This window comes from Notolabrus celidotus, chromosome 5 (genome assembly GCF_009762535.1).
Source record: "Notolabrus celidotus isolate fNotCel1 chromosome 5, fNotCel1.pri, whole genome shotgun sequence".
NCBI lineage: Eukaryota > Metazoa > Chordata > Actinopteri > Labriformes > Labridae > Notolabrus > Notolabrus celidotus.
This window is the reverse complement of record NC_048276.1, coordinates 11,075,280-11,102,073: the sequence shown is the minus strand read 5'-3', so window position 1 is coordinate 11,102,073 and position 26,794 is coordinate 11,075,280. Positions and strand designations below refer to the sequence as shown.

General features: G+C 39.5%; 1 protein-coding gene across 1 annotated transcript in view; it reads left to right on the top strand.

Moving 5' to 3' along the window:
* The window catches only part of nrxn2a (neurexin 2a), a 149,187-nt gene that overhangs the window by 115,083 nt on the left and 7,310 nt on the right, over positions 1 to 26,794 (top strand). The window contains exons 17-19 of the mRNA XM_034683753.1: positions 13,255 to 13,436; positions 22,992 to 23,163; positions 26,650 to 26,737. Coding sequence (XP_034539644.1) covers positions 13,255 to 13,436; positions 22,992 to 23,163; positions 26,650 to 26,737 — 442 coding nt within the window. The remainder of the gene's footprint in view (positions 1 to 13,254; positions 13,437 to 22,991; positions 23,164 to 26,649; positions 26,738 to 26,794) is intronic.

Sequence of the window (26,794 nt, the reverse complement as noted above, 5' to 3'; positions counted from 1 at the left end):
TATAACCATCAAAAATCAGGACAAATCAGGTGGGACTGAGGCTCAAAACCAGCTTGAACTTGATTATGGTGTAGTGTGTTCCTCGTCCTAGTCATAAAAAAAACAACACATTTGCACTGCATTGTAAAATGTAAGTTATAACCCTGCATTTTAAATGACACTTCAGTAAGAATATACAGCAAGGCATCATCTGCAAAGTGAAGTATTACAGTAACAGGAATTTTAATGCAGAAAAAATCCCTTGCGACTTCTCTGCTAAAGAAATACAAAACAAGGGCAAAGGCTACAAGAGAGACCTCACAACAGTCACTTTGCTTTTATGTGTTAGCTATATGTTTGTTTTTCCTTTTATGTTACACATTTGCATGAATGCTTTAATTAGCACATTAAAGAGTATAGTCTTCAGTGCGGCTGCAGATGTTTTCGGGGGATGGTAAAAGACTGAGATTATCTTGTAAACCTGCCCCTATGCAACATCTCCAACAGACATGAGAACTTAAAAGCAGTCTTCAATGCAGTGAAAATTAACAGGAGAGGACAGGCTTTAGGTTTGTTGCATGAAATATGTATGAAAAGCAGCACAGTGAGGGCTGTGTATTAAAAGAAATACGTGCATGATCAGAACGTCATGTTTTTTTCAGTAAGGCAAGAAGGAACATTCTAGCTTTTTCTCTGAGCCTCTGCTTCCACACCAGCTACTGTATCTTGATGTGAAGATTTTGACTGGGTTATTTTAATCGAACAGTGAACTCACTGTTCCCTGGTACATGAAAACATATTAAAGCTACCAATTTAATGTCAGATTGAACCAATTTTGCCAAATCAAGTCACCAAGTTGACCTTCAACAAAGAACCCTCTTTAATAGAAACACATGTTGATCATAGTTTGTTCAGATGTTTTCATGCTCAACATCAATCAATCGATCAATCTGTATTTATTTAGTGTTAATTCACAACTAATTTTATCTGAAGATGATTTGCAAAAGAAGCAAGTCTAGACCCTACTCTTTGTTTGTATTAATCATCAAGACTCAACATTAAGATCAAATAAGATTCAGTCTTATTTCATTTTAATCCGCCATGAGTAGAGCACTTTGCACAATTAGGCGAGTTACATTGGAAAAATGTCCTTCTAACAGGATGAAACCTGCAGCAGAACCGGAAACTTATTGATCAGCCATCTGCTCAGACTATATTATAGTTGGAAAGGGGGTAGGGGTAGATGCAGAAAGGGAGAGATGGACATAGACAAACAACAAAAACAAAACACAGCTCATACACCCTGGTGCTTACAGGTCCAATAATAATGCTCAAAGTATGGGTAGTATTTGCAGAAACAGCAAATTTATGATAAAACTTCTGATCTGAATATAACATGTAAAACACTGAAATAGTACAAGAGAAGTGCTGGGCTTGTCAGCATTGTACCTGTTTCAAAATGATGTCTTGGAAACATCTGTATCATTGTTGAGTTTAAAGGAAGGTCTGAGGATTTGTAATGAAATAAGTTAAAGGTGTTTTAAGTAGGGATGCACCGATCCTACTTTTTAGGTCCCCATACCAATATTGATACCTGGGCTTTGGTATCTGCCGATACCGATACTAGCCGATCTGATCCTGGTATTGATTTAACCATCTCTGTTCCTTAATGTGAGGATAGAATCATGTTTTGGCAACTTCAGGCTTTTCTGACTTGATGGTGAACTGTACCTGGGTTCCAAGTGCTAAACCAAAGGCTGGATTTCCTTAATTTCAAGGGTCCGGAACCATTAAATCCAATAACCTGTCTGTTTTTCACACTTTGAATCCATTAAACGAAGGTTTCTTGCTCATTTGCAGTAGGCTACAGCTGACGTAAACTTCTTCCTTTGGGCTCCCATTATATTTTTCAGCGTGACTGCAATTCGTCAAAACATTAGCGCTGCACATGTTGCAAGTTTCTAGCGGAGTTGTTAGCAAAAGAAGTGTGACTGACATGCAGCTAAACTGCAGAGCCTCTGAAGTTATCCCAAGCCTAGAACTGAGATGAATAGATCTGCCATATGGATCAGCACTATATATCGGCCCCTTGTCACCAATATCCGATCTAGCTTTTTGAGCCCGATCTAGCCGATATCCAATACCAGGATCGGATCGGTGCATCCCTAGTTTTAAGTCCTCAAAACACCAGAAAAAATAATGTTTTGATTAAATTTGGGGTAGAAAAGTGCCTTTATTATTAGTACATAGGAATTAGAGAGCTGTCGATACAGAATGCACTGTATCAGTAGCTGCACTTTGTCACCAGGGTCGTGTCCAGAGATGACGCTGGTCCCCTTGAAACCTAATTGGCCACCCCATGTGCCAACTTAAAACCCAAAGCATATAATTGGCTATTTCCTTTGCCAGATGCAGGACTTGTGTTAAAATCAACCATTCAGGATTTTTTAGCAAGTTTGCAGTAGCTTTTTTCGGCTGTATACAAAACTGCTTACTACCATTGAATGCAGTAAACAGTATGTACTGCATATACTGCATTTGAAGGTAGTAGGTAGAATGATTGTTCTGTCCAATCTGTTCTGTCTGACAAAGCTCCCTGGCATTTATTTTGCATTACTTCACTATGTATGTAAGAAAGTTAAATCTGGTTCCTTCAGTGTTTATTTATTTTTGCCGAGAATAAGTTACATTATTACATTAAGCCAAGAGTAAATAACAAAAAGAAAAACTTTAATAATACTTACATTTGAATTCTTCTCCTGCAACCGATGCACTGAGGTTGCTATCCATTTTATCCCTCAGACCGATAAATGGTAGCGCTGTATTACTGCCATTAAGGGGGGAATAACTCTGATCCACACTCAAACAGAGTAGGTCGCGTTAATGCAACTAAACACTGAGTGCTACCATTGGCTCTGTGCATTGTGGGAAAGTGTTCAAGGGAGACTGGTGCGTTGTACATTTGAGGATTTTTTCCAGTTTTGACATACTGCAGATTTTGCTCTTGTTAACATACTACAGGCCACATTTTGGCCAAATCAGTAAGCACTGGTAGTGTTGTAGGTTGTTTTAAACACAGCCACTTTCTTCACATGTAGCCCATTTACTTTTGTTTGTGTCTTCAACTTTAATTTTGGACAGAAAAATCTTCTTCTTTTTGAGTCCTTAGAGAATTAAGCTAAGAAAATGTCTCATCACTTTGTTGTGTTTCTTTTTAAAGTAAAAACATTTAAGGAAAATAACAATTTTAATTATAGTTGTTAAAGTAGATAGTGAAGACAGAGAAAGTAAATGCTATTCATTTGTGTCTGTGCACCAAGGAGCAACCTCTGGTCTAAGAATATGAGTCCACTGCTGAAGTGCTAAAAACTGCAGTTCATCGAGGATCCGCTTGAGGCTGGCTCCAGAAGTACCGGAAACCACGTACACATGAATGGGGAAAAGACGATCTTTACAGCAGAAATAAACATGTTTACAGCCTGGTACAAAAAAACAAGTGTAGTCTGGATAGCTCATTTCTCAATGTCCTCTCACTGTGAGGGGGGTGAATTTTTTACTAACGCTGCAATTTTGAAGATATTGAGATTACGAGTCTTCCAATGAGAGGCACAGTTCAATGCGGGAACACTGCAGCTGTTGGCTAGGAGGCTCAAACTCCACCTCTTCACAATCACTCGACAGCAGCAATATGGCTGCCGCCGCCGATTGGCCTCAAACAGTTCTTCAGAAACAGATGTGTGACGTCACGGATCCTACTTCCATATTTTATACAGTCTACGGTGTGCACAGGTACCCTGGCTACCCCTGTCTAAGGTTGTGCCCCAGTTTAACCACCCTGGTCAAAAAGGTTTGGACATGCCCCTGCGTGCCACATATATATATGTGTATCTCGGGATGTGATTTTAGTACAGATTCTCTTGTAATCAGTTATAATTAAACTGTAATTCTTAAAGTGTAACTCTCTGGGATTTCAGTCCAACTTCATTTGGCAACTCTATTAATTTGCACACTATCAGCAAGTGTTAAAGACTGAATTTTAACACTTCAGATAACACTTTTGAAGCTAGCAACTTTTTGGAGCTGCAGAAGAGCAATTTGAGTATCAGTTTAAGACCCAGTCAAACAAAGTCATTCTATTTTGATAACGTTGATGCATTTTCTGATCAATGGTGACTGTGGATTCCGTCAAAGTAATTGCCCCCTTTGGTCTGCCATGCTTTGATTGTAAAGTAGCTGAAGGAAATGTTCGGTTTGCATCAGCAAAATGTGTTCAACATGCAACCATTTTCCCTCCAAGTGACTTAATTTCATGCTGACAAGCACTGCTCCCTCTGCAGCCATGAAAGGCTTCATATAGGTTGATTCACATTGTGCTGTAGAATTCCCCAAGACCTGTAAACAGGCTTTAAAGCTGATATGTTACATCGTTACTGATGAAATCTTTCTCTGTGGAATTCTGACGATGAAACCACTGTGATGTGTACTGAATGCTAACACAGAATGGCTAATACAGATGAAAAACTGTCCAAAAGGGATCATGACAATCCTATGATTTCCAACTCTGAATTCAGTGAACCATACATACAAATAAAGGAAAATGGCGGTTAAATATAATTATTGATACATCTATCTTCAGTGTACTTCAGTACTTCAGTGAAAATGGTGTAAAAACTGAGGAACATAAATCAGAAAGCTGCAAAAAAAATCGAAGGCCATAGGTATAATACTGGAGAAAACCTTGGGCATCGTATTCTTGTCATAAAAGCTGTTCTGGTGCTTTCAGGGAAAATGTCTTTGTGACTTTTGCGATGGGAGGAAGCATTAATGCAGTATTTCCGAATCGCATTTGAGTCAAAACTGTTTCACCACGACCCAAATCATCTGAGAGTGGAGCGGGAGAAAACCTTCACGTTATTATAGAGGGAGGGGGTCATTTGAGGCACTCTGAGCTGCACACGTTCAATTTGAGAGCTGACAGTCTGGATACATCGTGCTGATAGGAGCAGAAACAGCAATTCAACCATAGCACAGTTGAAGTATCCGTGTGCCAGCTGCATATGTGGTTGATAAAGATCCACCATATTTTCAGTTTGACTTTTAATTGATCAAATTCAGCTAATTTATGGATTTCATTCCTGGAAATGAAAGTATATGATACCACTTTCTCTTTCTAACTGTAACACCACTCTGTGACTTTTAATTTTATGTCATCTCTGTCAGGATTAAGCCGGCACTATTCATTTTCATCACGTCACAGAGCTGTATTAAATAGACCATGGAGGAGCGTGCATCAGATGCCATAAGTCAGAAGACAAATTCAAACGTAATATGTCTCAATGACTCGAGTTCTGCAAAATTGTTCACAGTTAAGAGTTTTATATGGATTCTTCGAACATCTTTGCAATAAATGGCCCTTTTCTCTCTGCCTAGTTTCCTCCATTTCATACTGCAGACTGTACCGACACCTTTACAGCTGTACCTGACTGGAAACTGGTGGGTCATTCAGAAATGTTAATTACTGTGAAAACCCCCTCAGTACAACCAAAGGTGCACTCTAGTATAAATAAACATCTACTCTGCCAGTAAGGTTCCCAATCATCAGAAATGTTTTAAACTGCTATGAGTGTATGAGTAATTTAGTTTGTTGCTTATTTTGTGTTTCTGATGTTACAGCTGATACTAGCTGCCATTTGAATGATTCACGGTTGTTTTGCTGCCTCTTAAAAGTCCTGATTAGTAATATTATGAGAGCAAACACTCACTCAGGCCACGGGGATTCTCCAACTCTCTACGACAGCAATCTCAGGGGATGCTTTTAAACCTTTTCACATCCAAAGTGTTATGTGTGATGCAAATTATCAGCAGCGACTCAGTGTGTTTTACAAGTCCTATGAGCGTGTTGTCTCGGCTCTTGCTTATTCAGCTGGCTGAGAGCATAAAATGGAAAAGGACAGGGTGTTTCAGTGGGTAGCATGCATGTTGGCGCAAACAATCTATCCATACTGTTACATTTATTGTGTTGGGCTCCATTATGACACGACAGGGCAATTGTGGTGTATTTATGAAAATTGTGACTTGCCTTGACACCATCACAATGTCTTTAGACATTAGAGAGGAAGAATTTATGATACCACTCAAGTGTTTTCTGATGTTTCAAATGTACCAAAGCAACTAAAGGATTTTGATACGACCACAATATATAATAAACCATAAACCATTAGCACCTGTACTTACATCATACATTACAATCCTCCTGTACAATGTAATTAGTCATCATGGCTCCTAAGTAATAATGATGTGATATACAGCACAGTTGAAGGACTCCAAAGAGCCTTTATATTCTACCATTGCTGCATTGTATGGCCTTAAGAGACGAAAAGAGAGAGAGAGGAGATTCAAGAGAGACAAGTATGATGTTTACAGTAATAATCTTAACAAGACTGATTTACTGCCGGCTTTATTTGATGCACGTTCTTCACAGAGAGAAAAACAGTGATAGGAAGAGACAGAACAGGGAGGCAGAGAGATGGAAATGAAATGCTTTAACGTTATGACTAATGCAGGAACTACTGCTGACTATAGACAGATGCTTCCATGTTTTCCTGCAGGTGCATTAGTGTTCCATATTTCATGATGCACATTACAAGGGTGCATGTTACTCTTTGTACACCCTTTGCCTCTCTCTTTGGCTGCACATGTTCTCACAGCTCTGAACAAAACACTACAGTTCCCATCTTCATTAGTTGTTTGCAGCCAGGTGTTTCCCTGACAAGACAAAGCATTATCATGCTGTATGGAGGGATCTGAGAATTACCAGGTGTAAAGTGTTATATTACTTATTTCACCAAACACATATAATTTCACATTTGAAATACCTGAGAATTGCCATAAAGACAAATCGTGCAAGCAGCTTATTATGACCCATATTTACGTTTATTTTTAGGCTGTGTTTTCCACTGACCCAAATTATTATGAACAGACTAAAGTACAAAGTTAATGCAGTATAAAGACCAAGAAAGTCTACTGAAGGAGGGAGTCAATGGGCCAGACAAAGACTAGACTTTCAACTAAGAGACAAATATCAACTCTGCCTCACACAAAACATGTGTAAACCGAGTATGATTGTGATCATCACATGATCGTGATCGTTTCATATCATGGACAACATGTTCCATTAATTTATTCCTAGAGCTCTAAAATGGGCAGATATGTTGTAGGGAGGAGGACATGTTGACAGTCAGGTGTTGCCATGTTTTAAACTTGTGAAGTGTGTTATTGCATTCAACGTGTTTCACAACTTTCAAGTGTTCTTTATCACTGGTTAAGATACATGCTCCTGCTTTTCTTATGTCACGTTCACACCAAACGAACCATCGCACTACTCATGTGAGTACAAACTCGAGAATATTTCATGATTACACATTTAATTTGCGCAAATAACTCGCTCAATTGGCACGTGAAAATCACATGTACCTAGGGATGGGTACCTTTCACATTTGAACCGATATGGTACCGATACCCGGTACCTGGGAATCAGTACTGGTACTCAACGGTACCAATTTTCAGTACTTTTGTGTGTGTTTATGTGGTCATAAATGTAAATTTGATTAATAATAAAATCCAAGTTTTTAAATTTAACATATTTATTTCATTTAACATGAAATGAACAGAAACAGGATTATATAGGTGATTAGATATATTAGCTGACATGTGCTGATGGCGTCTAATTGCTCTTTCGGGAGTTTATCAATTAACACACGTGAATGGAAAAAAGTCAGTTCTCTGTCTCTTTATAATAACAGGACACACAACTTACTTATTGGGCATTCACACACACAGGGACAGTTATAAACAGGGCAGGTAGTCAGAGCAAGAGAATCCATCTCAACCAGGTCTCAATTTAATCATCCTGCAACTCTGGCTGTTTACGAAATGGCCTGCTACATACTACCTACTAATGTAATAGGCAGTAGGTATTGCCTACTACATACTGCGTTTGAATTTAGTATGTAGTATGACTGTTCTGTTCAATCTGTGTTGCAGTATGCTGGGTCAGACGTCACTGGATTTCCGGTTTCGGAAAGCGGAAGTAAACAAAGGCCAGCTGATAGAGAAACTGCTTCTTTAGCATCACTTATGATTTAAAAAGTTTTGAAGTGGTTTATATGTAATTCAATAACCTTCACAGCACCAAAAAAACGGATTTCCTCCCGTCAAAAAAAAAGGAAAAAGAAAAAGCAGAACGAGCGCTGTGCATCATGGGAAACAGTATGCGAGGCAGACTGGTCCGATGCATACTGTGTAATTCTCCTGAATCAGTAGACATCCGGGGAGTTTTGGCATACTGCAGATTTTGCTCTTGTTCACATACTGCTTAGTACATACTGAATTTTGGCCAAATCAGTACGTACTGCTAGTATAGTTGGAGGTTTCGGAAACAGCCTCTACCTCGCGGTGAGTGCACACGCATGTCAGCTGCAGGCTCCATTTGGCGCGCTCCCACGCAGATGCAGAGAGCAAAGACGTCCACCCGATCAGTCTCGAACTTTATTACAGGGCGAAAGTATGGAAAATCACCTACTCTTCCACTCCCTCACAGTCACAAAGATGTGTTTAGATACCGAAACATGCTACCGTTTAATTTTTTGTGAATTGGTACTCGGTAGTACCGACAGAATTCGGTCAGTACCTATAAAAGTACCGAATTCGATACCCGCCCCTACATGTACCCAAGATGTGAATTCTCACAGCAGACCACTCCAGTCTGTTGTCATCAAGCAAGGTTGAGCTCGACTACATGGAATGGGGAAGCCGGTTATGCTAAGGGTGGCTGTGCTAACTTCCTAGTATAGCCGATAGCTGACAGACAAAGGTTTTCACAATTTACCAAATAATTCAACCTCCTCACTCGCTTTCCTCATATTGAGCTCCTGTTTATTCCTGGTCCCATAAAAAGAGGTAGTGTCACAAAGTTTATGGAGGCCACACAGGGGTATAATCAATTTGTCTTATATATTCCAGATGAATGAGTCTCCACCTGTCCGTACTCCACATGATAGGTCAACAGAGGATCTGCACACTGATTGGCTGTTCAGATTTTTCAACTCTCGTGAATTTATTTGTGTATAATTCACACGTGTCGCATCATTTGTGCTGCCCAACCAGAACTCGCGTCTATTCGCGTCTTTACGTTGACTTTATATGTAATTCATTCAGGCAAGTGATTTTATTCGTGTATGGTGTGAACGCCCCATAACTGACAACTGCAGCTTGGGTTAACCATACTACGGTCTGCATGTCTGAAAGGCTTGTCCATCCATTTCATGATTGGGACCACCATATATCAGAAACCTCTTTCAATCAGCTTAAAATGAAGGCCAAACCTCAACTAAGACTGTGTTCACACTGCAGGCAAAAGTGGCTAAAATCTGATTTTTTGGGGGGGGTCAAGTGACCAGGTCAGATTTTTTAGAGGCAGTGTGAACACTCAAATCTGGCCCAAATCAGATTTTTTTTAAACCAGATTTAGACCACTTCCATATGTGGTCCTAAATCAGATACAGATCAGATATTTTTCAATGCAACCTCAGTGTGAACGGCCAAGGCGTATATAATGAGCATTTGATACTTTTACGCCACTTTATAGCGACACACGTCACAATTCTGAGCAGCGGTAGCCTTGCAAAAATGGAGGATAGCAACGATGGAGCAAGTCAATTGAGTGTCCTGCCGAAGGAGTCTTGGGGAGAGCAGCCAACAGATGTTATTGAAAGTTGCCCACGATATCTTGAAGTTTTGAATAAACTCTGTCTCTGTAAAACTATTAACGTCGCAGACCCACCACTCCTGACTCCATGTCCACATCAACGTAGACCTTTCAATCATATTTGTGGCCACAGCTCCGCAAAAAGCTGAAACAAGCAATTTGGCTCTCTTTTTCTTTATACTTGACCTCCTCTTCACCTGGTCATTCATTCTCTGGCTCTCACTGCACAAAAACGTTGTAACAAAGGCAAAAATGCTGACTTCCTCCATGTTTACGTTTGTCAAACAGCTGCATGTGACGTCATTGTTACTGTTCTTTTGCGCATGCGGGGCAGTTCGGAGCCGCAAACAGTTCACACTGGAATCGGATACAGGTCACATTATAGATGGTAATGTGAACAGGCAAACAAAAAATCATCTCTGAGCAAAAAAATCAGAATTAAGCATTAAGCCTTACAGTGTGAACAAAGCCTAAGATTCTTAGATGAACATATGAGACTTTCAAAAGTCAAAGGTCAGTGTCAGTGTGACCTCACATCTGTCCCTTTAATGTGATCACTAAGTCACAATAACACCTGGAGGGGATTTATACCAACAACATCTGTTTTTTTAAATTTCTTTTATCGCCCTGATAGAACTACACCATCCGTGGTTGATTAGTGGGCAATCCTCTTTCCCTCTATCACTCTCTAACCTGTTTGTTTGTCTGGAGTGAGAATTATCTTCTGACAACATCATGCTCTGCAGAGGAACAGAGTGAGAGACGCTCGATTTTTATGGCTCTCCTGTAAACGGCTGTGCAGTGAGCTCCTGGTTAATGTAGGCAGTAGCTGCTCTTTAAGGGTGATGTTTTCTTTGTAACATTTTATTTCACTAATTTTCCAGCCTTTACCTTTGGTGGGGATCTCACTGTGATGTGAAAGGTTTCCGAGGTCACACAACAGAAGAGCAGTAATTCTGAATTCTCATTACACTGTCCAATGAAATCTCTGTAATGACCTATAAATAAGTTACAGGCATCCTGTTCAGAAGCTTTTAAGTCTCCTGTGTATATCTTAAAATCAAGACTACATTTCAAATGAGACTCAGTGGAAAATTGACTCTCAAAATAATGTGATTGACCACATCATGGCCTGCCTGCTTGTCTGTTTGGTTTCAGGAGAACAAACAGAGCCAGATATCATGAAGGGCTGTGTGGTATAATGAAATGGAGCATTATGGCCTTTCAACAAATACCAAGTCTGTGAGGCTGGATGCTTGATTTTTGTTGAGATTGTTTGTGGTTGGGTGATATCCTGGTACTCCATAAAACATATATTATTAAGAAAAGCTGTTGTTTTTGAAAAGGTGCTGGGATTTTATGACGTTTTACACAGGTTTATGATGTGTCATCCTTTGTATTATTATTTCACATAAAAAGTTATTACATTTTAAGATAAATCCATTTCATATCTTGTGAAAGTATGAGTAAAAAGTATTCTAGAGGGAAAGACAAGTGAACTTATCCAGCAGAAACAACTGCAGACTAAGAGACCCAGTCCTGATAACATTAACAAGAAACCTATAAAACCACTCATTGAGACTCCTTGATGTAACTAATGTCACCGGCTCACATTTGCCTGCAAATCCCAGACATTAATTAGGATTACCTCAGTAAGAAATAATGTGGCTGGAAACAAACACTGTCAATGAACCTTCCTTGTTAATTAAATTCAAAGTCACTACAAGGTGTTGTCGAGTCTTTGGAGTGTTTAATGTTATGAAAGCATCCAAGCAGCAGATAGTTCCTGTCAATAAGAAAACCTCTGTGTTGAGTGCCCATTACACCCAGGAGAGGAGTGCTCAAGTCTTCATACACGGTTCAAATTGAGGCCGCAATTCGGTCTTGAGTGTTCTCTGTGTTTAGATTAAGAGGTTCCAGCTTGAAAAATATTGGTTGGGCAAACAACACTTAGGTTTCAGGTGTTACAGCAAGTCCAGATGAACAATTTTTTGAGGTGCACTATTGAAAAGTAGTTGTGTTTCCTGCATCAGATGGACTGCACATCTTTTGCGACATATTGTTTTGAGACCTGAGAAATATTGTTTGTATTAATATCGGAACGTGATGTAAATACTCAGCTGTTGTTATTCTAATACAAATTAAATTATAGTTTGAATCAACAACCTGAGGTGTCTGAGAGGTTAGGTATAAATCATATCAGGAAAAAAGGTGTCTGATTAAAAAGAAAATGGATTTTAACACCAGACTGTGGAGTTTCTGAGGTATCTGAGAAATTCCAACAAGATTTAAAATGATTAATTAAAGAAAATGTGCCTCATTCATCTCAAGGAGACAGGCCTCTTTCTGAGTGCACATGAATAACCGACATGATTCAAGTTTAAGGAGACACCACTGCTTTGCCCTGCACCTGCAAGATTCTGTACAAACAGGTGGATGAATTGACTTTAATCTCTGTCTTTACAAAAAAGACACTCCACATTAATCATTAGTCTTTCCATATTTTATCTATGAGGGTGCCGGGCAGTGAAAGCGAACATGCATGTCCTCTTTAAAAGCAGGTGTTTGGGTGAATCTGAAGGTTTGTAATCATGGAAACTAAAATTAAATTACCCAGACAAACATCTGAAAGTATGAATAGCAACAAACATGCAGGGTCAAAACATGTAAACAAGTCCAACCACCCTCAATAAATTTAAAGTGTCTTTCAAAATAGCTTTTTTAAGCGCTGCAATTACTGTAAATGATGTTTGACTTGGAAATGAAGTCAATCAGGTGAGGAGATGAGGCCAATGATAATTGCAGTAAATTAATTTTTTTTTTTTATGGTTCACTAAGTGCCTTCTCTTGATTTTGTTCTCCAACCTCAAACAGATCTGCATTCTGAAACAGTCGGTGCTGATTAACCTGAAAAGAACGGTTGTGGTGTGATTTTCTTTTTTTTCAATGGTAAATATGAAATTCTTAAATAATGAGATAAATAAATGGAACACCATACATACCCAGAGCTGTAGATTTAATCTGTTGGCCCATTCTGGATTATGTGTACCGCCATTTCCTGCAGAATCAGCAAGAGTTAAAGTTATGCCTCGGCATTCATAGAGATTGAGGGTCACAAATATAAAAGATGCGACATTAACGCTCATCTGATGCCATTAGTTTGCATCCCAGAACGCAAAGCTTCATCATACTTTGTAAATTAGGTTATTAAGTGTGATTTAAGAGTTCAGAGCTCCTTAATGAATCTTTTCTCCTTCCTTCCTGGTTTACGCTTCTCTCTTCTGCTGTGTTATTTTGAAAAATGATGGTTTGTGTGCAGAGCAGCAGGGGTGGAGGGAATCCGACTCACTGTGGATTGATGAGCAAACAAACGTGAAAAGAAATCATCAGGATGAATGTCTTTTAGATCAAACTGTTATCAATAATATTTTTTCAACCTCTTTACATCTCTATAAAGCTTCTCCTATGAATGTTGATCTCACCGTGTCTCCCTCTTTGACTTTGTCCAGCTGGGACCACGTATATCTTCGGGAAAGGCGGCGCTCTCATCACCTTCACCTGGGCCCCCAACGAGCGGCCGAGCACCCGAGCGGACCGGTTAGCTGTGGGCTTCAGCAGCCAGCAGAAGGACGCCATCCTGGTGCGAGTGGAGAGCACCCATGGGCTCGGAGACTACCTTCAGTTGCACATAGTAAGGATGGGATTACGAGTTTGGGGCTTTGAGTATAAATGTCACAAAACACGGGAAGATTGATGCAGTGTCACATCACTAAGATGTGTAAAAGAGGTTAAATATCCAGTTAGTTATTCATGTAATTTAACATTTTTAATAGTATTCTTTGCCTGGTTTAATTACAAGCAACTTTGATATAAACAAACTGAGTGTTCGTGTAATAAGTGAGGGATAATATATGGTTATCAGGTAGTCATGGGAAATAGGATTCTGAAAGGGTGAGACAAGACCCCGACGCGAAGCAGTCTATGCTAACCATACATTATCCTGCTTATTACCCAGCTGCTAACTTAAAATACAAACAAGTTGGCAAAAAACTTGGCCAAAGATTATCTTATGATCAAAAATGATCATGGTTTGAGTTTCTTTGTAGCAATTGGTATCTCAAAGTTACTCACATCTGCCCCGCTCATTGCTAGAATTGCTTGACAGGATCCAGTATGTGAATGTCTGTGTTGTTTAGCCTGCCGGATTAGCATGCTAATCAAAACTATCAATCAATCTTTATTTGTTTAGCGCCAAACAGAGCAGTTCTGGACAGTTCCCCATATTAAAGGTGACATATCACACTTTTTTCATCAAAATATATTGGTCTAATAGGTCCCCAAAACATGTCTTAAAAGTTTATGCTCAAAAAAACACTTTGAAATCAGATTTTGGCATGCCTGAAAAGCCCTCTTCTTCAGCCCTCCTCAGAACGGTCGGTTTTCTCTCTGACCACGCCCCCTCAGGAAGTGGATGTGGCCTCGGCTCTCCAGCACGTTGATCTAATGTTTACATGTTGGCTGAATATACATGGCTGCTCTCAGACCCGCGTTTCTTCAACCCTCTGAATTTGATCCAGAATCTGATCCTGATGGAGAGGCACCTGCAGCAGGACCTTTCTGAAGGATTGGTCACAGATTTTGTGTTTCTTGTTGTTTTATTTGTCAGTATGTAGACGTGTGTCTTGGTACACAGCTACAGCTATGACATGTAGCTATGTAGCTATGCTAACTAGCGCTAGCACTTTTCCATGACAAATAAAAATCATCCAATAGATCTTCAAATCTGCAGACGTGGGGAGTAAAACCGAACTTTGTGTTTATTAAGACAGCCTACAACTAGCATGCCTCCCTCCTAAGCTCCTTGTTAGCACACATGTGTGCAGGGAATGAAAAACAGAGGAGGAGTTGAGTTGTATCTTATACAGTCTATGGGCTGAATTATCTGATTATCTGAATAATCATCAAATAGATGCCAATGATTATCAAATAGTATTTTGGCTTAAAATGCCCATCCCTAGTTAACAACCATAGTCAAGGGGTTGTCAAGGGATTTTGACCAATCAGAGTCAAGCATCATAAACAGCTGGAAAATCAGGAAGAAAGCTGGGTAAAAATAAGGGGTAGAATAATAATGCAGAGTGATTTGTTTTTTTCTTGATTTTAGTTTCTCTGAGATATTGTCAGAAAGTTGCTTGCATGCAAAAAAGTTAATAATAATAATGTTTTGAGGAGTGCATATCATTCTCTGCAGAAACATTTTTGTGATCATAAATGCAGCGTCAAAAAAAAGTCCTTAGATCTCATAAAAATCAGGACAATGTGAAGTTTGCAGCTAACTGGAGCAGTGAAAATGAGTCCACGCTGTATATGCAAACAGAAGATAACAAACTTTGTGATCATCGTCTCACATTGTCCACATATTTACTGAGGTAATCAGATGGAAACATTAAAGACTGAGCTTTTTTCAGTGTTGTAAGCAGTCGTAACTAAAAGTGAAACTTTGTTTTTAAAAGGAAAAAGTGCCATGGGGAAGGGAAATTAGTGTCGTGCAAACATTTCCAGCAGCAATCATGTAAATGTTGCATCCCTGAAACTGAACTCAAGGGATGGATAAAGTTTTTATATCTTTCTTTGTTAGAATAAAAAGGGGTGATGGTAGATCCCTGATGCTCCAGTCTTGATGAAAGAAAATGAAAGAAAAATATAATAATGAACCCTTTTGCTCTACTTTTAATTTCAAGTTTGAACATTAATTCTAACTTGGCACAAAAACACCAGATGCAGTTTGTCACATCTCGTGTAATCTGCTGATTAACAGCGTCAGAGTCCAAATGTTGAGACCAAATACAAGCAAATGATTTATGACCCAAAGAATGAGATAACAATAAGGCGCTTAGAAGACTGAGAGATGTGTTTATAGTGACAAACACATGTGTCTGCTGGTGGAACCAAGTAACTCCTCAGCAGCAGCTGCCAGTGACTGTCTGTTCTGGAGGGAAATCAGCCTTTTTAGCATGTAGCCACAGGACAGATGTGCCATGATGAAGACCAGAGGGGAGATCTGTCAGACGTCTGCGAGTGGTGTAATAATTAAAATCACACCTGTTGTCAAGGCTCAGGGCAAAAATCACAACTGGAGATATACCCTCATTAGCAGACGCTCTGTTGTAACCACACAAAGAAAAATAACAATTATGAAATTATAAGAAATAATAATTACAAACATCACAAATACTGTCCTCTGAAGTGACTTATCTTGGTGTATTTAGAAGGGTTCTTTTATTTTATTTTTAACAATGGATACATTTTTCTGGTTTCTGAGGTCTTCTATGGGGCATATTTTTACAACATGCTCTACAATGTCAAAACTAATAAAAGCTTGTTATGTAGGACAAAGTAATTCATCCAAATGTATTTGAAACATATCTCACCAGATCACTGACTGTATTTAATATCATCCTCCTCATTATTTTTACAGCTCAATGCTTGCTGCTTAGCGTATGAAGGCTCAGATTCCTTTTTTAAGAATGAAAGTGAATCATTAAACCAAAGATGGTGCCACATTAATGTACTCATTATTTATTGTCATCTAGCCTAAACTATTACATATCTTAGTACTTACTAATATTCAGTCCACTGTGTTCACCTGCTGGTGTATTTTTGGCAGTGATGACCTTCACAGAGGCAAGCTGAGGTAGTGAAATAGCTTTGAAACGAGGTTCCCCCAAAAATGTCTTGAACATAAATACGATTAATTTGTATATATTTGCAAGAGAGACTCTTGCTGTGCTTCATCAGTTTTCAAACATGCATGGTCCGAAAGCTCAAATCCCCTGAATATTTCTCCAACTGACTCCTTTAAATTGTATTTCCAGTTTTAAAAGTGTGAAACTGACCTTGCCAGCCTTGGACTGTTGCTAGTAAATGCAAAGACTTCTGCCTGCGTGCAAAGCCAGCTGAAAAGATTTTTTTCTCCTGCATCTGCCAAGTCCCTGCACCCTGACAGATTGCTTACTTTGACACCTTATTACTGCTCAGCGGAGGGGAATGAAAAAGAGTGCAGAGGGGTGTTGAGGTTGTCTTTTTTGGTTTGTCTAACTAAGCCTCATACTATAACACCGTCCTGCTTTGTGGAGACCCAAGTTGTCGTTTCCTGTAAATGTATTTATGTATGTTATTAATTCCACATTTCATCACATTCTGTTTCTGTCTCTGTGTGCCCGTTGAAGAAAAGGAGACAGTATAAACTGTGTGAAGACAGACAGAGGAAGCAGCAATACACTGTTTTAAATAACACTTGGCCACAAGGGAGGGTTGGAAATAGTTTAGGAAACAAATAATATGAGTTTTATGTGCTCCAGGGATGAGGTGGTTTTGAACAGAATGCACTTCCTTAGTCTGCCTTGTAAGTCAAACTGATTTTTGTCAACACTGCGGTGTGATGAATAAGGATGGGGATCAAAACCTGGTTCTATTAAGGCCCAGTTCCACACAGCTGAAACCTAAAACTCCCAAACCAATAAGTTTGAGGTTATTGATTCTGCTATCAAGTCTCATGAGTTCCATGATGTAACAATAATTCTTGGGTGGAGTCACATCATATGACTTAAATCACTGATACACAAACATACATCAGTCGCCTAATAAAGCTTGTGAATCAAATTAAATTATCAGCCAACAGGTGTTAAACCACACAGAGATAATTCTGATGGCCTGTTGCTTGTGATGATGGCTGAACATGCAAAGAGGTCTGAATTTTGGCTACACATTAACCAAGCAAAATAGATGGAGGAAGCCAACTGAATTCATGTTACTAAATAATTTCTTGCAAGGGGGAGAACTAAGCATCAACCTCTGGTTTTAAAATCTGAAGCCCATGCGTAAACATTAAAAACTGCAGTTTAATGAGCGTCCACCTGAGGCTGGCTGCAGAAATACCGTAATCTACATACACACCCATTCAAAAAAGACGATCTTTGCACCAATAATAAACACGTTTACAGTCTGGTTCAAATAATGGTTCGGGTCTGAATAGCTAATTTCTCTAATGGCACACACGGTACAGGGGTGCATTTTTTTTTTGTAAAAAGATTTTTTAAGATATATGAAACTTACGAGTTTTGCCACAATAAGGTAATGCCTGATTTGATTGACAGGCGAGCTCCCTGTAGCTGTTAGCGAAAAGGCTAAAGGCCCGCCTCTTTACCTCACACTAGCTCAGACGAAGTTTGGTTATGTCCAGCATTGGACATAATATGGACGTAGTATCCGGGACGTCACCCATCTGTTTCTGAAGCACTGTTTTGAGGCCAATCAGCGATGGCAGCCATGTTGCTGCTGTCGAGCGATTGTGACGTAAAGAGGCGGGCTTTGAGCCTCCTAGCAAACAGCTACAGTGTTCCCGCCTGTCAATCAAGTCAGCTGTGCCTCTTATTTGAAGACATATAATCTAAATATCTTCGAAATTGCCGCGTTAGAAAAAAATTCACCCCTGTACACAGTGTGCCGATCAAGAAATGAGCTATCCAGACTACACTCGTCTTTTGTACCAGGCTGTAAACATATTTATTTCTGCTGTAAAGATCGTCTTTTTGAATTGGTGTGTATGTGGTTTCTGGTACTTCCGGAGCCAGCCTCAAGCTGATCCTCGATGAACAGCAGTTTTTAGCACTTCCGCATTGGACTCATAATTTTAGACCGGAGGTTCCCGCTTGATATTAGCAGGATAAGCGCTTGGTAGCTAACTTAAGGAGGCGACATAAGGATATAGTACAATGTGTTCCAGGTCGAGTCAGTAAAATGACTATCAGGCAAATGTTTTTTTAACGTCATCAACAGCAATACCAGTAGAACTGTTAAAAATGTATTGGTGGAGCGCCCGTTGGCCTAGCGGACTAAGCACGTGTCCCCTTTATATCGAGGCTCTGCGCCTCGTCGCAGCAGTCTTGGGTTCTACTCCCAGCCCTGACCATTTGCTGCATGTCTTCCCCCCATTAAAGGTGAAAATGCCCAAAAAATATAACTTAAAAAGGAAGATGTATTGTCATCCTCTCTTCCCACTAAATGATAGAAAGCATCAACAGTGGAATTGATAATGGTATCAATGTAGAAAACCAAATCAAAGTTACCCTTCCTTTACGATGAACCAACTCAAGAAACAGTTGAATTCTCTAAGGGATCCTCCTTACAAAGCCAGCTTAAGCACGGCAATATATAAGGGTGTCTGGTATAAATACTTCACATACAGTATAACATTCATGATGGTTTCCTAGCAACTAATGTAGCATGCTATTGTGTGTGATTTGAATGCTCCATTGTTGGTGAAACATAATCCTAGCCAACTCCATATTCAACAAATACACATTACTTACTTTTCCAGAAGATTGCTGTTTATGGTCACCTTATTAGCTATGACTGTACATACACAAGCTTCAAAGACCACTTTGCTGAAACCATCCTCATATCCACCAGAGAGCACATTAGAGAGGTCAGAGCTGCTTACAAATTGGTTGTTTTAATGAGTGTCTAAAAGATAAAACAAATGGTGGCAATTGGAAATGTTAAAGTAGCAATACTACACAGCAGAGCTCCAGCTACAGGAAGATAAATTATAAGGTCGTACAGAGACTAGATGAGGTTCGGCCTGGACTTGTGTTACTCCACTTCATCCATTTCTCATGCATTTCTGATAGTGTTCCTATTAGCCAAAGGATTCAGCAATTTGGCTCCCAAATGTATATTCTGAGTAGGAAAAGCTCTCCTAATAAATCGTCCTCCTAATTCTTTGTAGGATTTGAAATTCTTCACACAGGACTTATGGATGTGTATTAAACAGGAGAGCACTTTCAGGCTGAGCGCCAACTACGGTCTCAGTTGGAGTCTGTATATGTGCTCCACATGTAACAGATTCCTCAGTTCAGATTTATTGTGAATACATTAACTACATGTTCTGAAGCTGTGTGCCGTGGTTCCTAAATACTTTAAATAAATAAAAAATGTCTCATTTTTTTTTCATTTTGCAAGTGCAGTTTGTGCCCACAGCTAAAATACATTGTACAATAACAAGAAGAAATGTTCAGATAGAAGAGGAAAATAGGTGCCTTTGATCATTTGGGAAATGTGAAACAGTTCAAAGGAATTAGAAAACAGCTTACATGATGGCGCATGGAGCAGTTTGAAGATTTATTATTTATAATGATCCTTCGTTTCCATCTAGCCATCTCCTTTAAAAAAGAATGAAATGAAGGATGGTTTCACCCCTAGGATTGAAAAAGTGCTTTGCAATTGTTTTTATTTACGAGGTTTCTTTCATGATGGCCAGACGCACCGATCCCGGTGTAGAGTATGATGATGAAGCACTTTCTTATTCCTGTGGGAGAAGAAAAGAAAGGAAGTCTCTGAATTCCCTGCAGTGTTGATGCAAACTCCCACCTGCTCATGAGGAAACCAATCCAGGAAAGAGTCCAGAAAACGGGTCCAAAATGGAGAAAGCTCGCTGGCAGTAACCTGTGACAGACAGATATACTCGTCAAAAATTATCCCTCCACTCTTTGTCTAAAATTCAATCCTATAATATCACAGAAGAACGGTCAGTGCTATAGTCCTTTTTGGTTTTTGTCTTTTCTTATCAAAGATGCATCCTTAAACCATCCTATCCGTACAACACAGAGTCCTGTTCGTCTAATATGAATTAGTGGAGGCTGCAGCTCAGAGGAGGTTTGAGCTCCCTCCGTGAAAGCTGCTTTGGAGAGAGGCAATGCTCAGAGGAAATGCTCTCTCTGTCAGAGCTGATGTCAAAACAGCTTGGTGGCAGACTCAGTGGCTTTTCATATGGATACACCTGACTAGCTTTGTACCTCAACACATGGGCGCTAGATAGCTGCTTGCAAAAGAGAAGAGTAGCATAAACTGGAAAGGCCAGGCTGCAGTGGTGTTGCTTTAGCAGCTGTCAGGAGGTGCTCTGGGGCTGTTTTGTAATCAGGCTGTAAGACTGAGTTGGCAAAATAGAAGCAACACTTTAGTTGAAGCTGGATGAAGCCCCGGGCGGACTTTTCTGGCCCTGGAGATTTTAATTGTTTTCAAGGGAACAACACAGGGCTGAAATCAACCTAAGGCTGCAATACCTTTCGGTTGGCTGATGAGTTGTCATCGGTTTGTTGCTTTGGCAAAGTGAAATGAAAGATTCCTTTTACAGTGTCTTACATAAGTATTAACCTAGCTGAACCTTTACTCATGTTGTCTTTGTGCAACTGCAAATAAAAACATTTTTTTCTGGAGTAGTGTTCAGGAGACCAACACATTTTCCATAATTTTAAAGTGAATTAGGGTGAAATGTGTATGGTATTCACACTTTCATACACAGCTTTGAGTGCTGTAATATTACACCTTAAACTAAGAGCAGATGCAAGCAATTATAATTGATGTCTTTCTTTTGGTTTCTTGCTTGTTAATATACAACGCCCTGGCTGTCACCCTGTGAAATGTGGAAAAGTTTAAGTAAGGTGAAGGTGTTTATGCAAGGAGCTGCATATGCAGTGTAAGAAATATAAATGCGTACATATTAAGAGAAGGTGAGTATTTGATTTCTGAACATTCCCTCTGAATAATATAATGTGACTTGGGCGTTCTCTTATAACAGGATCCTATAACCTACTTACACTGACTAACCCAGAGCCACGCTGTCCTTAATTAACTCACAGCTTCATAGTGATTAAGTGTGAGTGAGTACACGTTTGTCATGAAGGGGTTTCATCAGGTTTGGCTGGTGAGAATCTGATTATCCAGCTGTAGTTCATGTGTCATAAATCAGTGGCACAGAGCTGCCTCCTCCTGGGTTCAGGAAAGGTATGGTAAGGATGGCTGTGTCAGAAGACAGAGCTCCTTTAATAATGAAATATAATGAAAGTTCATTTTCAAGCTTAAAATGATATTATTAATGAGATGTTCAAGGTCTGTGAGGACATTAAACTTCTGTATTAAACACCAACTGTGTCAGCATGAATAATTATGTCAAACTGAAAAGGTTTCTAGAAGGATTTTACATATGATTATGGGGAGAGAGCAAAGCTCAGAGACAGGTTTTACATCGCACAATAGCAGCCACCATCAAGGCGAGAAAAGGACTATTTCCGTCTACATACTTGACATTCAGCTCTTTCAGTGAGTAATGCAATATGAGAGGTATGAGAGGAAGGGAACATTCAGTTATATTAAATGGCACATGTCAAGGAATGAGCGGTGGAAGTCAGTTCTGGCAGCACAGCCAAAAAATCTAATGTAAGGCCCAGTGGAAGATATTTACATCATGTCTGGGTCAGTAAATAATGTGCACATGGTGTGCCATGCAGGTCTGGCTGTCGTCAAGATTTCATTTCAATAAAAACACAAAACTGGCCTATTTCACCGTTCCCTTCCTCTCTTGGGTTGGAGGTGGGATATTGTGCAAGCAGCTGCTGAAGTGGAGAAAAGTGAATAAATAAAAGTAAACAAAAACCATGGACTCTATGTTAGCACACAGTTCACAGACAGCCTGTAACATAAATATCATGCTGTGGGGTTTTACTTATGTGAAACGTGCTGTACAGCAGGCACTCAATGCATGTTTACTGATTTTTTGTCATATAATTGTTGATGGAGCTTCTACACTGCAGCATTTTGTATTTGAATTGTAGTTGTAAAGATTATTGTAATCCAGACGTTAGTAAGTAGTCAGCAGAGTGAAGTGTGTTCTGTGTCCTCCTGCAGAGTCGTGTGCTGTTTCTTAAAAAGTACTACAGCACTCTGACCTTGTGCTGCATTTAACAAAGAGTGCAAGGCAGAGAGTTTACAAAGGCGAGACAGGAACAAGAGAGACCCCACACAGTGACTTGGCAGTGTTTCTTATCAGAGCCACCCAAAGGCTGGCTCCTGAAGCAGCTTTGATCTTTGAGGAAGGTTGGCAGGAGCAGAGAGAGGCTGACAAGGAGAGAAGTTGGTCAACCAAAAGAGAAGCGGCAGGATTCTGTCAAGAGTGATCCACATCGAGAAACCTGAGCTGGCTGCTGAGGGAGAATGGCACTGAACCCTAAAGAAAGAACCAAACATACTGTCTGTGTCACTAAAGATATTCTCGTGCTGCTTGAACAAGGACTCTTGCTAGACATCCCCCTAAAGTATATAGAAACTCCACAGCGCCACACATTTTAGTCAATATTGCGCGTGAGGTTATTTCAGTGTTTCATATTCATTTTTGTTTTTTCACCTGCAGGATCAAGGAAAGATCGGTGTCATCTTCAACGTGGGGACAGATGACATCACCATCGATGAGCCTGCTGTCATAGTAAACGATGGCAAGTACCATGTCGTACGCTTCACACGCAGCGGCGGCAATGCCACACTCCAGGTGGACAGCCATCCCGTTATTGAGCGGTACCCTCCAGGTAAGACTGATGGGGAAAACTACGAGGATACAAAGAGATGAAGCATGAAGCATCTGGATTAGCAAAAGAGGATTGCATGTCTGTCTTTTTAACATAAATCTTCAAATGAGCAGTTGGGAAATATACTGTTTGCAAAAAAAAAAAAAAAGATTGGCAATTTGCCTGGTGGCTTATTATAATTCAGTTCTCCCTTCTAGTCATTTCATGGCTCTATAAGCTATCTATTAAGTTGCCGAACACATACAATTGGACATGGAATATTGGCTGAACAATATAATAATCTGAAATTGATACATTTGCCTCCAGCTGCTTTGCTAACTATATCTTGCAGTGAAAACGTTTCATCAGCTGCTGTTGTCTCTGCAGTTTGTCAGACAGTTTGTCAGACAGGTGGGGAAAGATGTAGCAGAGCGATAAAGATTTTCTTCAACAGTAAATGAAATCAGCATTTTTCTCTCTAATCTTTTTTTTCTTAATGTGGCTTATCATGAGTCTGTTGTGGATTACCATGTGTGGCCCGAGCAGGATTATCTGGACGCTTCAAAAAGACATAATACTCTGCTTGAAGTCCCATTATAATAATCCTTATCTATTTCCAATTATTCCACCAACCTCTGGACTTCATCTAAGACAGTGTTGATGTCGAATGTGGTGCTATAAATTCAGCTGATAAATTCTTGTTGACATTGGCAATTTGTTGTGCATATGCTTAAATTTACATACATCATTCCAGCGGAAAGGTCACCTTTGCATTTTGTCTGATTTACATAAACAGATTGATGGATTTGGCTGAATTTAGACTGTATACTGTCAGTAAGAGGACTCTGCTGCATCATAACAAAGTCACTCACTTTATAAGTTACACTTTTACATTGCAGTGCCAAATCCAGTCAGTTACATCAGGAGCTCCCAAACTTTTCAGCCTGTGAGACTGGTGACCCCCGCTGTCTCTTGAGGTGGTAAAACACTGCTCACTGCACACACAGTTATAGGCCTTTACATAGACAGTAGAAACACAAAAGAACACAACAGCTTACTTAATAAGTTATAATACAATTGAACTACTAATTTGACTACTTTTGTGTGTACTTTTACAATCATGGATAAAGTATGCAATTTCAAATCTTTTACAGTTTTTATTTTAATCTTTTTGGAAAGCATCTTGTCTCTATTACTGTCCGATGACCCCACAGGGGGTCCCAACCATAGACTGTATAAAATACGGACATAGTATCCGTGAAGTCACCCATCTGTTCCTGAATGCTGTTTTGAAGCGAATCGACGGCGGCAGCCATATTGGAAATGCGGACTGTGACGTAAAGAGGCGGAGTTTGAGCCTCCTAGCCAACAGCTATGGGTTCCCATCCAGGAGTCAAGTCAGTCATGTCCTTATTTGGGCAAAAACTCGAATCTTAATATCTTCTGATCCGTTGTGTTAGAAAAAAATTCACCCCCCGTACAGTGTGTGCTGATAGAGAAAGAATCTACTGTAGCCAAACCGTTTTTGAACCAGGCTGTAAACATGTTTATTAATACTGCAAAGATTGTATTTTTTGAATTGGGTATGTGGTTTCCGGTGTTTCTGCAGCCAGCCTCAAGCAGATTCCTGATGTACTGCAGTTTATAACTTCATTGTTTGAGACCGGAGGATGCCGCTTGGTCCCAACCCCAGCTTTCAGAACCACTGAGTTACCTGTCATACATTTAGATAATGAATTCCTCTACACGGAAATGAAAGTGTTGCCTGTACTTGTTCTGCTGTGCACAGTAAATTTCGACTTTATATGCACAGAAAACAAATACAACCTGACAAAATGGAGATCTAGACAAACACAAGCGAAAGTAACATCTTGAGAAGTAAATGTGGTTTTCACCCCCCAGAAAGTTTAAAACTTACAAACTTCAGCACACATATACCAAATATACCCCAAAAAACATAATGTGATCACAACCGGCTGTGCTTTAACCTGTTCTGAACCAATCAACCAATTAACCTTATTTAGAACAGGTGCACCAGCTGGCATAGCGGGAGGAAACCAAGTCCCCCCTCTGCCTCCAGCTGGTGCTCACAGCAAACACACAAACACACACACACACACACACACACATGCCGCAGTCGCACATAAATCAAAATTGTCTGATGGTGATCACCATGTGTGTCGCACACCATTTGTCAGCTCCCTCTGAGTAATCAGTGCTTTTTGAAATATTCCTAATGAGAATGTATAAAGTGTGGAGCTGCAGTTTGAAATGAGGCTGCTTCTGCTTTCAAGGGAGCGTACATTGAATAAGGGAGAGTTAACAGTATGAGATAACGTAACACTTTAAATGGACAACTGAAGAAGGACTGGAAACTGTTAGAATAATTTGGCCATGATTGAAATAAGACTATAGAAATTCTGTTGGTGACGTCGCATACTTTACCTTCTTGCAATTTAATTCTTATCCTTTTGTTTGGTTTATAACTCTCCCATGCAAAGCAACATTGATAATTATGGTTAAGTGTAACTCATGTTTCTATTCTCCATTTTACCTTAATCTACTATTTGAGTCACAGAGTGTAGGTTAAATATGACATCCTCATTGTAATAACAAGGCAACCTATATGAAGTTGAAGTGAAGTAAATTAGAAATGACGTCAACAAGTATTTATTGGTTGCTTTTTAACATGCTACTCTTTATGGCTACATCAGTTTTAAAAAATCCAGTAAACCAGGCTAAACCTTCATATATACATATTGTTGAAGTTTGCCTCTTACAGTATATTTCCCAATGTAATTTTCCTTGAATGAATCTTGCATGTGTTGAATAGAGAGCTGAAGTCTCAACCATCTTGAGGGCGACTTCTTGTTAGCCCTAATTCCACAATGTAGTTTTATGTGAAATAATTTCCAGTTTTTCCAGAAATTGGAACAAGAGCCAAATGATCAATTACCAACCTACTCGCTGATTAAGTTTTTGTTGAAATTACAAGTTTATTCAACTGAAGGACCTCCCATTATGTTCTGGGACATACTGTTAATATCTCATTACTGTGTAATAAAAAGCATACCAAAATTACCTTGTGGAATAAAAGTGAGCAGAGACTTCGGCGCTCTATTATGATTCCAGTCAAATGTTGACATTCGCAGATTTTCCCTGCCTTTTGTAACTAAATTAACCTTTTTTTATGCAGTACACACATCATTTGACATTTAAGTGTAATTGCTTTTGACTGAAGATGATGCTTTGCTTTAAAAAATGAACTAAATGACACTAACTAGTGTAGCGCATTATAGGTAGCCTAAACACTTCTCTAATTAGCATTGCCACTGTTACTCGTGATAACTAGATAACACTAAGTACAGCACAAGTTTCTTTTAACTCACTCTGAGTTAAAATTGATAACTTGTTAAACCTGTTAGCCATTCTAACACTGTTTCTAACCATGTGCTCTTTCAGCCTGCAGACTTTAACCTTTAATCTGTCTCTCCAAATTCTTTGAAGGACACTATGATAATGAACGACTGGCTATTGCTAGACAAAGAATCCCATACAGACTCGGTCGGGTAGTTGACGAGTGGCTACTCGATAAGGTAAAATTAATTGATTAATTAATTGATCCTTGAAAATAACCACTAATATCCCCGTG